The 13,587-nt window shown below is 42.5% G+C and overlaps 1 protein-coding gene across 2 annotated transcripts in view; it reads right to left on the reverse strand.

The window, feature by feature from the left end:
• The window catches only part of LOC124800482 (DNA replication licensing factor mcm5), an 83,371-nt gene that overhangs the window by 57,458 nt on the left and 12,326 nt on the right, over window positions 1-13,587 (reverse strand). For both annotated transcript variants that reach the window (XM_047262998.1, XM_047262999.1), the window contains exons 2-3: window positions 11,849-11,975; window positions 11,640-11,768 (exon numbers count right to left, since the gene is read on the reverse strand). In XM_047262998.1, the coding sequence (XP_047118954.1) occupies window positions 11,640-11,768; window positions 11,849-11,975 (256 nt within the window). The remainder of the gene's footprint in view (window positions 1-11,639; window positions 11,769-11,848; window positions 11,976-13,587) is intronic.

A 13,587-nucleotide genomic window follows, 5' to 3' on the forward strand; every position in this document is an offset into this window, starting at 1 on the left:
TAGGTTTGCCTTTCCTTAATCTTTCTTCCAAGATAAGGCGTAAGGTCAGTATTGCCTCATGTGTTCCAACATTTCTACGGAATCCAAACTGATCTTCCCCGAGGTCGGCTTCTACCAGTTTTTCCATTCGGCTGTAAAGAATTCGCGTTAGTATTTTGCTGCTGTGACTTATTAAACTCATAGTTCGGTAATTTCCACATCTGTCAAAACCTGCTTTCTTTAGGATTGGAATTATTATATTCTTCTTGAAGTCTGAGGGAATTTCGCCTGTCTCATACATCCTGCTCACCAGATGATAAAGAGTTTTGTCATGACTGGCTCTCCCAAGGCCGTCAGTAGTTCTAATGGAATGTTGTCTACTCCCGGGGCCTTGCTTCAACTCAGGTCTTTCAGTGCTCTGTCAAACTCTTCACGCAGTATCGTATCTCCTATTTCATTTTCATCTACATCCTCTTCCATTTCCATAATATTGTCCTCAAGTACATTGCCCTTGTATAGACCCTCTATATACTCCTTCCACCTTTCTGCTTTCCCTTCTTTGGTTAGAACTGGGTTTCCATCTGAGCTCTTGATATTCATAAAAGTGGTTCTCTTTTCTCCAAAGGTCTCTTTAATTTTCCTGTAGGCAGTATCTATCTTACTCCTAGTGAGATAAGCCTCTACACCCTTACATTTGTCCTCTAGCCATGCCTGCTTAGTGGTTTTGCACTTCATGTCTATCTCATTTTTGAGACGTTTGTATTCCTTTTTGCCTGCTTCATTTACTGCATTTTTATATTTTCTCCTTTCATCAATTAAATTCAATATATCTTCTGTTACCCATGGATTTCTACTAGCCCTCGTCTTTTTACCTACTTGATCGTCTGCTGCCTTCACTACTTCATCCCTCATAGCTACCCATTCTTTTTCTACTGTATTTCTTTGCCCCATTCCTGTCAATTGTTCCCTTATGCTCTCCCTGAAACTCTCTACAACCTCTTGTTTAGTCAGTTTATCAACGTCCCATCTTCCTAAATTCCCACCTTTTTGCAGTTTCTTCAGTTTTAATCTACAGTTCATAACCAATAGATTGTGGTCTGAGTCCACATCTGCCTTGGAAATGTGTTACAATTTAAAACCTGGTTCCTAGATCCCTGTCTTACCATTATATAATCTATCTGATACCTTTTAGTATCGCCAGGGTTCTTCCATGTATACAACCTCCTTTCATGATTCTAGAACCAAGTGTTAGCTATGATTAATTTATGCTCTGTGCAAAATTCTACCAGACGGCTTCCTCTTTCATATCTTATCCCCAATCCATATTCACCTACTATGTTTCCTTCTCTCCTTTTCCTACTCTCGAATTTCAGTCACCCATGACTATTAAATTTTCATCTCCCTTCACTATCTGAATAATTTCTTTTATCTCATCATACGTTTCTTCAATTCCTTCATCATCTGCTGAGCTAGTTGGCATATAAACTTGTACTACTGTAGTAGGCATGGGCTTTGTGTGTATCTTGGCCACAATAATGCGTTCACTATGCTGTTTGTAGTAGCTTACCCGCATTCCTATTTTTTATTCATTATTAAACCTACTCCTGCATTACCCCTATTTGATTGTGTATTTATAACCCTTTATTCATCTGACCAAAAGTCTTGTTCCTCCTGCCACCGAACTTCACTAATTCCCACTATATCCAACTTTAACCTATCCATTTCCCTTTTTAAATTTTCTAACCTGCCTGCCCGATTAAGAGATCTGACATTCCACGGTCCGATCCGTAGAACGCCAGTTTTCTTTCACCTGATAACGACGTCGTCCTGAGAAGTCCACGCCCTGAGATCCGTATGGGGGACTATGTTACCTCCGGAATATTTTACCCAAGAGGACGCCATCGTCATTTAACTACACAGTAAAGCTGTGGTTTCCCCTTGCTTTCAGCCGTTCGCAGTACTAGCACAGCAAGGCCGTTTTGGTTAGTGTTACAAGGCCAGATCAGTCGATCATCCAGACTGTTGCCCCTCAACTACTGAAAAGGCTGCTGCCCATCTTCAGGAACCACGTTTGTCTGATCTCTCAACAGATACCCCTCTGTTGTGGTTGCACCTATGGTACAGCCGTCTGTATCGCTGAGGCACACAAGCCTCCCCACCAATGGCAAGGTCCATGGTTCATGGGGGGGACTTTGCTACTAGGATGCGTAAATGCTCTGAGACTGCTATTAATAGTATCTATGTAGACACATCTAGGGAAAAAAGTCATATCACAAAACCAATAGTAAATGGGCCTGCTGATCATGTTTGCAACACTGTGCCAATGTGGACTCTTCGAGTATTTGCTGGAATAAATAATTATAAAAAGCATTGTCATTAAGCCGTTTTTAAACATTTACAGTTGTTATAAATATAATCTAAATGTTGTTAAATTAGCGGAAGTGTTAGTGAAGTATAAAATAAGATTAAACGGGGTAAGAAGCGTATTTTTCTTCTTGCGCCTGTAGCACGAATCCTAGGCCAAATTTCACACGCACGAATCTTAAGTAAGCAGTGAATTGAACTTTTAGGTAAACGTTTCCAGTTGGTATAAATTTAAGTGTTGTTACATTAGTGGAAGTGTTAGTGACGTGTTAAAGAAGATTCAACGGGTAAGAAGTTTATTTTTTTTTCTTGCACCTATAGCACGGATTTTAGGCTTAATTTCAAGCGCGCGTATCGTAAGTAAACAGTAACTTAAACTTATATGTAATCACCACTTTTTATTCAGTACTCTTTCAATTTATTTATATCTGCCTGAATAGTTTCTAGGGTCCTTCGTTTACGTTTTAGTCAGTACTTAAATCAGTTTATATGATTTCTGTTTTTACCATGAGTGAGAAGTGTGTGACATGCCGTAGGATCATTAGTTCCAGGGTGTGGTGTGATGGGTGCTGTAGTTTCTTTCCTTGGGGCGAATTTAGTGCCATGGGAAATGGAGACATGACTGAGGCTCACCAGTGGTATTGTAGGATCTGCAGTAGAGATAGGAAAATGCTGGAACAGAAAGGGAAAATTGCAGCTCTTCAAGCTGACTTAAGACAAGGCAAGGGAGGATCTGGACACGTTAAAGAGGGAGAAGGGTGAAGAGAGGTGGGAAGTGGCAACAGGTAATAGGGGGAACAGTGTCTTAGAGTCCATAAAATACACTAAATCATCAACTGGATAATGTCTTACGTTCCATGAGGTTTTCTGGAAATGATTATGTATTCACAGAAGTCTCAACACTAGAAAGTTTCAGTGAAATGCAGAACAACTTGCGGAGGATTGATGCTTTGTTTAGGGATTGGCAGCTGATCCTAAACACAAATAAGTGTAACGTTGCACATAAATGTGCAGAAACACCCATTATTGCACATTATGTGATTGCATAACAGTCAATGGAAGCAGTCACACTCATTAAATATCTGGAAGTGTGCATATAGAGTGATTGAAAACAACCACCATAAATGCCAGACAGTCTCATTGGAAGAATTGTAGTCAACTTACAAAGAAGGTAGCTCACAAAACCATTTTTCATATATGATGATGCATGTGGTTAGGCCAGAAGCCCCTTGTGCGAGGAACCCAGCTGCCTAGTCGAAGTCTTTTCAGTTGACTCCACTTCGGTGACTCGTGTATTGATGAGAATGAAACTCTTGTTCATGAGATCTTTCATATTGCTCAGCAGTATGAGATCTGTAATACATAGTATCGACAGAGGAAACAGGAGAGCAGTGTGTTTCATTCCACGTTAATATTATAAGTGCAAAAGCATCAGAGATGTTCATTAAATTCAAGTAGTAGAGACTACAAGAGAGGCATTGTGCATCTTAGTGTAATTTACTGTTGAAAAATGTACATATCCAGACTATGAAGATAAAAAAGCTCATACAGAGGCTTACCAACAATTGCTCTCATGGACCATTTACATGTGGCACAGGCAAATGGAGAAATGACACCGGTACACAGAATACCCTCTGCTACACACCAAAAAGTAGCTTGCAGAGCATGTACACTGATGAGCCAGAACATCATAACCAACTGCTTAACAGCTTGTTTGTCTGTCTTTGGAACGAAATACATCACTGATTCCGCATATCAGGGATCCGACAGTTTGTTGCTAGGTTTGTGGAGGTACATGTCATTAGATGTCTATGCACAGGTCATGTAATTGGTGTAAATAACAGGCCACTGATTTGTGTACGTGGTGATGATGTCAAATAATGACCCAGATGAGTTCCATAGGATTTACATCAGGCAAATTTGGTCACCAAGACATCAAAATGAGTTCATTATAATGCTCCTCAAACCACTTTAGCATGATTCTGTGTCTGAGACATGGACAATAATACGAGTACTGTTGAAAGATGACATCACTGTTGGGGAAGACATCAAGCATGAAGGTATGCAAGTCATTCGCAGCTGTCAGCATGTCTTCGATTACTACCACCGCTATGCAAACACAGGAATGTCTCCCGTATCTTAATACTGCACCCACCAGCCTGCACCCGTGGTGAGCTGCATGTTTTGAGCAGCCATTTGCCTCAATGATGGCATTTGTGCAGATGGCCAATGACCTAGTGAGGGAAAATGAGATCCGCATGAAAAGCCAACAAGTTTTCATTGATCGACTGTCAAATGCCAATGGTCCTGTGCCTGGTGCAATCAAAACAATGTCATTGGCTCAACATGTGAGCATGTATGGGTGGCCTGATGCAGAGTTCCATGTTAAACAATGAATGGTGTGCTCCAAAGTACTTATGCGTGCACCACCATTGGGCTCTTTCGTCAGAAATACCCGAGATCACCACCTAGCCTACTTTACAGAGCAGACAAGCCTCCAAACCCCACGTCTGAAGAGCCGTGAACATCCAACCATTTAGCATCTACTGGTAGTTTCTATGTCGTCCTACTTCTTTCTGTAGATGCTCTCAATAGCAGCACACAAACATTCGACCAGCTTTGCCGTTTTTGAGATACTTGTTCTCAAGCTCTGTGCAATAATAATAATCTGCCCTTACTCAAACTTGCTTATCTCAATGGATTTTTCCATTTGCAGCCCTTACCTTTGCTAGGGTGATCCCCAGTCCATGTTTGCTCCACTTACACACTTTTGTTACCACTTCACATGCCCACAACACCAGCATGCAGCAACCAACGTCATGTCGGGCAGTGGTCATAATGTACTGTATCGGTGTATGTAGATGTAATAGCAAATAAATTCTGGAATGAAAACTTCCTGGCAGATTAAAACTGTGTGCCGGACCGAGATTCGAACTCGGGACCTTTGCGTTTCGCAGGCACGTGCTCTGCTAGGAAGTTTCATATCGGTGCACACCCCGCAGGAGAGCTTCTGTAAAGCTTTACAGAAGCTCTCCTGCGAACCTTGCAGAACTAGCACTCCTGAAAGAAAGGATATTGCGGAGACATGGCTTAGCCACAGCCTGGGGGATGTTTCCAGAATGAGATTTTCACTCTGCAGCGGAGTGCCTGCTGATATTAAACTTCCTGGCAAATTAAAACTGTGTGCTGGACTGAGACTCGAACTCGCGACCTTTGCCTTTCACGGGCAAGTGCTCTACCAACTGAGCTACCCAAGCACGACTCTCACCCCGTCCTCACAGCTTTACTTCTGCCAGTACCTAGTCTCCAACCTTCCAAACTTTACAGAAGCTCTCCTGCGAAACTTGCAGAACTAGCACTCCTGAAAGAAAGTTTGGAAGGTGGGAGATGAGGTACTGGCAGAAGTAAGGCTGTGAGGACAGGGCAGGAGTCGTGCATGGGTAGCTCAGTTGATAGAGCACTTGCCCGCATAAGGCAAAGGTCCCGAGTTCGAGTCTCGGTCGAGATAACCCATGCAGCATCGTACACAAGAGGGTCTAAAGGCACAACAAGGTGGGGGGAGAGTAAGGAATTCATATGAGGCATGAGGCTCAGTCAGTGTTCAGATGAAGGTAGTCAGTTTTCAGAGCTGCAGTGGTCAACCAGTTGGTCATGGATGTTGGTGACCAAAAGATTTTTGGGGTAACACATGGATATGCCTTTCAAGCAGCTCAGGGAATTGCTACAGATTAGAAAGTTCATTATGACCAGGGATTTGACATACCACAGAGCCTGAGATATGGCAACCAACACACTGCCGACATTTGGCAGAGAGTGCTTCTAATGTCCCCTTGCATGTGCAAAAGCGTAATCAACCCTGTCATTGACTTTTGACCCACCCGTGTACATGTATAGTGAATTAGATTAATCGTGGAGGATCGAACGATACAGGAGTCAGAAAAGTGTAGGATCAGTGTCATCCTTGTGGCCACAAAAGGGGTCCATCCATATCACAGGACAGGACACAGATCATGGGAGGTGTGATGAGGGAGCCCCAGGAAAACAGACTAAAGGAGGCTGTAGGAGGTCCTTCAGTAGAGTATTGAGTCTGATCCCTATAATCTACCCAGTTTTGGGCAATGCACAGACAGTCTGAACTGTTAGTTATGGAACAGAATTGAGTGACATGGGTGAGTAGACATCTGACAGATTGTGCCTGCATAATTAGCCAGAAACTGCTGTGGTCTAACCCATTGCGGTGGGATACTGGCTTCTGCCAGAAGGATGTCAACAGGGCTTGTACGGAAGGCCCTCTTTGCCACTCACAAGCCAGTGTGGTGAACAGGATCCAGCAAGGTCATTATTGACAGTGGTGCCAACCCATAAGGAACACATCTATAGTCCAAGTGGGATAAAATCAGCTCTCAGATTTTACAAAAATCTAAGAACTATGCAGTGTGCGCCCCATGAGACAATAATAAAGAAAACTGTTTGCACTTAGCTTCTTCATGCACGCTGCCTTGAGCCGGCAGACATGTGGTAGCCAAGTTAGCTTGTTGTCAAATAAAATAATTACGAACTGAAAAGTTTCAACGACTTCAAGTAACTGATCACCAAGATAAATTTCTGGGGGAAGATTCACAGTCCACAATCAGCAAAAACGCATGACTCGTGATTTTGCAGGAGAAAACTGATAATCGTGATTCATGGCCTAGTCATGTACTCTCCAGACAGCCCCCCCCCCCCCTCCCACCGAAGTTGGCGCTAAGCGGTGCGGTGACTCAGAGCCATGGTACAAATATAATCCACATATCGTGACACAGAGACTGCAGAGCCCACTGTATTTCTGATGAAATTTGAAATTGATGGTGACAGCAAACAGTGTAATGCTCAGAATCCATCCCTGAGGGGCTCCAATTTTCTGTATATGTTCGTTGCTGACAGTCTAACCTATCCGGGCACAAAGAAGTCAGAGATACGAAATTCTGGATAAAAATGGGTAAACTGCCCCAAAAACCCCACTCATGCGGTGTAGACAGTATCTGATGTCACCAAGTGGTATTGTATGTCTTCTGTATGCCAAAGACCACAGCAATCAGATGTTAGCAATGCGTAAAAGTATTGCGCACTGGATACCAGATGAACCAGATGATATGTGGTGAACCAGAAAACCCAAAACCACTTTGGAGTCATGATATATGCCCTCTGTCTTCAAGGCACCAACAAATATGGCGGTTGACCATACGTTCGAACAGCTTACACAGCCCATAAGTCAGGGAGATTGGCCAGTAGATAATTTACGTATGTGGATCCTTTTCCCACTTTCAGCGCACGAATAATACCATCCCACCATTGAGAGGGAAATTCTCCTTCCCACCAAATATCATTAAAAAGCCTGAGGATATATTTCATGCTGTCAGTACGAAGATGTTTCAGCATTTCGTTGTGAATTTTGTTGGATCCAGGGGGCATGTCGATACTCTGCTGGAAACTTCCGTTCACTAGAACGGATGTTGTACGACAGAATCGTGTCCATGGAAGGAGTGATGTGAGATGTTTCTGGATCAGGCAATGAGGATGGTAATTACTGCAAATGGACATTTCGGTGAAGTGTGCTGTAAAACATTCGGCAAGTGTCATGGGATCACTGACAATGATCCCAGGAACCACCATGGGTGGAGGATAGCCACAAATGCAACGGAGTTCAGTCCATACTTGGGATGATGGGGAGTAGGATCACAAAGATAATACATATTGCTTCCAAAACTCCTGCTTCCTTTTCTCCATTAAAAAACAAAAAAAAGGCACTTTTGTCCGGAGTCTCTTGAATGCTATTAGAATTATCTGTGCCACTGAAGTGCCCAAGCACTGAAGCTTTCCGAAGTGACCAATGTGGACCACATTCCAAATGTCCAAGTGGAGAGCGAGAGAATAACAGGAAAATGGTCACTGTCACACAGATTGCCTTGGACGTGCCACTAAATCAAGGTAAGATACTTGGGCTGCAAACTGTGAGATCAATAGTTCAGTATGTTCCATGGGACGCTCTGAAATGTGCTGCAGCACCGGTGTTGAGCAGGCAGATGTCCAGTACTCCGAAAGGAGATGTTCTAGCACCCAGCCTCTGCAAGACAGTGTCGCCACCCCACAGAGGTTTATAGGAATTGAAGTCCCCAGTAACTAGAAGGGGGGAGGTAGCTGTACCACTAGCAGTTCATGATAATGGAAAGATCCATCTGGGGTAGATAAACATTACAGATCATCATCTGAACTGAGAGGTAGACACCAACAGCCATGGTCCCTAGTTCAGTGGTAAGAGATACCTGTTCAGTGAAAATATCAGAGCATACAAGGGTACAAACACCACCGGATACTCTCTCAACATTAACACAACTGATACAGTACAGTTTGTAGTTTTTATGAGCAGGGAGATGTGTTGCGGTAAACTGAGTTTCCTGAAGTGCTATGCCAATTACAGCCAGTAAATGAATGAGTTCGGGCAGATGGCAATAGTAGCCGTTACAATTCCACTGAAGGAGCACTGGATTCAGGTCTGAGAAGAAAGTGGCGAATAAAAAAGCTGGATGTGACTGCAGTGCGCCTGATTGTGTAACACATTGTCAAGGTGCACAGGTTCAACCTCTTCAGCAATGAAGCGGAACATCTGAAGCCTCAAGAAGTAGTTTATCTTTCTGTTCACCCTTCTTAGCCTTGTAAGACTTCGATTTCTGTGAAGATTTCCCCATTTTATATTCCGGGAGTGAAGAGGACTGTCCTTTTCTTGGGCCTGTGGCTGCTGGTCCTTCTCTTTAGAGGGGGCCATCTTGACAGGTAGCCTCATCCCTGACAATGCTAGATGATGACTAGGACCTCTGGCTACACCGATGGTGTGAGAAACACAGGTGCTACAGGAGCAGGGGGTGTGAGAGCTGACATTCCCTCCCCCAACTGTGGTGCCCTGGAATACAACCAGGGCCAGGAAGTGTCGTGCGATATCTTGTTACCGCATGAGGTACGGACTGTGACACAACAGTCTCATGATTTGAGACTGTATTAGTTGGATGAAGTCTTTCAAATTTTTTCTTTGCATCTCGATAAGACAGATGGTCAAGTGTTTGATACTCTTGAATTTTCTTCTCCCTCTTAACCAATGAGTATTACAGTGAATGACGAGTGGGCAGTTCTGGACAGTTGACACAATGAGGGGCTGGTCACAAGGGCTACATTCACGGAATGCCTGTCCCCCATGCCCAACAGCTATCCAGACAGCATGAGGACATATGTCTGTACCTCTGGCACCTAAAACATCTCATCGGAGGAGGAAAATAAGGGCTGGCATTATACCTATAAAACCATACCTCAACCTTCTCAGGCAAAATGTTGCCATCAAAGGCCAAGATAAAAGCTCCAGTGTCCAAGCCATTATCTTTTGGTCCCTTCTGGATGAGGCGAAAAAAATGTACCCGACTCTGCACTAAATTAATAAGAAGCTCTTCATCAGTTTGTAGTGTTAGATCCAATCTTGAATTCTACTGAGCTCTCCTATCTTTACAAAGGTCTAAAGTGCCCAGGATTGGTAGACATGCAACATGTTGATCAACAAACATCCATTTCTCATCTTTTCTATTGCTGCAACCTCCCCAAACTGATCTTCAATATGTTCAACAAAAAACAGTGGCTTCGTTGCAGTGAAAAAAAGATCCACTGTCAGTTTGAGTATGAACCAAAAACTTGACAAACTGTCCACTTCCATTTCTCCTTACCAGGCACTTGTCTAAAAGCATGGTCAAAGAAATGATATAGGATTGTAAATCCCTGCATTAAAAGCACTATTCCTGATTGTTGAGAGAGACATGTTTGTTGGCTACCGTCACGTCTGATCCGTATAATTGTGGATCAACCACCCTGATATCACTCACTCCAACTGGAATCTCTCCCTGTGGGTGCCACCTTGCTAAGGCAAAGACCACCTCGCAAATCTACCCAATGCCCAGAGTCTCTCATACACTGAAGTTGATAGACACCTACTCCTCAATTGACATGGGGAGTTTACAACCCAGGCACCGGCAGTATGGTGATCCCTGCACTGTCAGGAGGCTGCCACCGAGAGGGTACACGATAACCCCACTGTGCTGGATTTCGGGTGCAAACATAGATCCACTCCATTGGTATGGTCAAAATACCAGGTAAAAATGTGACCAATTAAAGAGACTCCTATTGGTCTCCTCTTAAGACAGGCAAAGAAGGACCACTGGTCTATTCCAGGCCCCGACACCACAGGAGGAAATGTCTTTGAAGCTGCCAGATAATTCGTAAAGGTAGATCCCTTCTTTTACAGTCCTAACTCTGCCCAGGACATACTCACCTTTTTTGTGCTGTGACAGGAGCATCTTTCATTCTGGTTACCAACTGTTACTCTACCATAATTCTGACAAGATTGCCATAGCTTGGCAGCCAACGTAGATTTTTGTTGACTTGGACATGACTGGTCCGGTATAGGTTTTACATTGTCTTTCGAACCATGTTGCTTACATCGTGGCAATGGATATAGCTTTCACCAAACTACACGATGAGCTTTAATTATACATATTTGTCTGCATTCTTACAAAATTTGAATCACCCAATTTCGAAACATATAGTGAAGCACGTTAAAAAAAAGTGTTTTTAGTATTTAAAATGTAAAAGATGGTAATTTTTGAAAACAAGTTTTCAATTTTAAAATCCAAATAATACTAGATTTTTGAAAGCAAGTTTTCGATTTTATCATAAGTATGCAATTTTTATTTATTTCAATCACTTAACTGTTTCTGCATATTCAGTTCATGTAAGAATGAATTTTACGTACTACATTTACCTAGAATTTGAGCTATCACATCTGAACAATAGAGAGAGATTCTTAGATAAAAAATTAAAAACATTTCTGTTTATCCTACCTCAGTGAAAAGTTTACACCGATTCATACATGTTTTAATTATAGAAGTGGCATACTTCAGAAACCTTCCAGAAAAATGTTTTCCATGTAAAATCCAAACAGTGCACATACAGATTTTGCCATTAGAGGAGCATTAATTTCAGACTAATTAACATCTTTTGCAGAGGAATTTGCACACTTTGCCTGGGCACCAGTTCTGGTCCACTGCTCAAATCTTGCTTAATATACTGTAACAAGGCTACAACACTCCGGTGCTATGATAATTATTACTATCATTTTTTGTAGCAGCAGCAGCAACCACCAATATGTCTAAGTAATCTATGGAACAAAAAATTCATATTCAATGACCAATAGTCTACTAATCAGAACATTTATTTCCTAGTACCTTCATGTCACGCATGCTAGCAGGATTTGCATCAGAGGACAGTAATATCTGAATATCTTGCACTGCTTCTTCTCCAAGGGGTCTTGGAGCCGTTACTTCATCTGCAATTTCTTTCGCTGCTTCCTCGAACTAAAAATTAAAATAATCTAATACCCAGTTTTATTAAAGAAAGAATCACAAAAATGAAAGGTAATCAACAGTGTACATACAATGGGAAGATGTTCTGTTGGCTGCTTGTACATTTTCTCCGCCAGGGTTTCATCGAAACTTGCTAGATCTTCCAAATTAACCTGGAGCCAGTACTGCCCCAAGTTGTATTGTCTTTTCAAGGTGTCTCTGTAGGAAACAAATTTTACTGTACAGCAGGATACAAACAATTATTTTTATTTTAGTAAAAACAACTTTTAAATTATTATTTGGTTTCTTGTCTTTGATCCAAATGAACCTAACAGGTTTTATGGGAGGGAGTGAAGGAAATGAGAGAGAGAGAGAGAGAGAGAGAGAGAGAGAGAGAGAGAGAGAGAGAGAGAGAGAGAAGGTGTGCCATATTTAGCAAAACATACCTTGGTAGTTGGAGAGTCAGAAGTTGATAGTCTTACAAGGGGTCTCTAACATAAACTGACATCACCAATGGCAGTTGAACTCAAAAACAAGTTCTCCATAGCTGTTGCACAACAGCCTTCAATCCTTGTTGGAAATTTTACTGTGCCTAATAAACCAAACTTGAACAATTCTGCAATTTTGGTTGTCCTTGATCACAACTATCTTAGACAGAAGTGTCAACAATGATTTTCAGTAGAGTCTGCATGAAGGTATTCAAACTATTTCAAACTGCTTTATGAAACTTCAGATATTTACTGCCAGTGGCAAGTCAGTGGGGTTAACTGTTATCTTCTGAGTTTCCTCTGGAACACTATTATTGTGAATCATTAAAACAGCTATTCAATATAATATTAACTACATGAAAAGGCCATAACTTAATTATTTGCAAGTCTCTCTTTCCTCTAACTGGTTTTGCATTAGACTCATATTAGCCTATGTTAATTAAGGCCACTGCAGGCTGCTTCTGCAAAGTGTCCTTACAACAAATTATGACCAATGTTAATCTACTCACACTGAAGATAAATTATAAGCATTATGTCTACATTATTTTCTAATGAGTATGTTTTAGTGCTTACGGGCGCTCAACAGCGAGGGTATCAGAGGGTCCTCTTGCCAGAACAAAAAACTATGCATCATACGGCAGTGGCCTATGTGAAGACGAATGAGGAGGATCTTGTCCCGTCAACGTCGTTGGAAGGAGGTATGCCATGGCCAAGTTGTGGGCTTTACGACATGGAGCTTACTGTCAGTTACTTCTAGTCACTCATCCTCCCACTGATGCAAGACAGTGGAGCTCAACAGCAACATCATAGCACACAGGGGGATGGCACCCTGAATGACCTGAGGATCCAGACACACCTCCTTGGCAGCTAGATCCACACTTTCGTTTCCCACAATTCCCTGGTGCCCTGGTACCCAGCAGAAAGACATCTCCTTCCCCACTGATTGTGCGCGCGCACGCACACACTTATCCACAGAAAACTGAAAATCTGTCTGCAGCCCACTCCTCTAACCACTGCACTATTAGTTGCAACTGATGGAATAAGGATCACTGTACAGGACTCCTTACTGTAGATGTGATACTGTTTATGACTATGACAAAGAGGGTAACACTTACAACACTGCCTGAGGAACACCATTCTCCTGTTCAAATCAATCTGACAGCGAAGCACCAACGCGGGTCCTAAAAACCCAGTGAGACAGGAAAGACCCTTGCACACATAACGAATGCCATCCTACAACACCAACACTTCCCTGACTTCTGGAAGGCAGCCACGGTCCTGATGTTCAGAAAGCCAGGGAAAGACAACTACCTCCCACAAAATTACTGACCCATCAGTCTGTT

This window comes from Schistocerca piceifrons, chromosome 1, assembly GCF_021461385.2.
Source record: "Schistocerca piceifrons isolate TAMUIC-IGC-003096 chromosome 1, iqSchPice1.1, whole genome shotgun sequence".
Lineage (NCBI taxonomy): Eukaryota > Metazoa > Arthropoda > Insecta > Orthoptera > Acrididae > Schistocerca > Schistocerca piceifrons.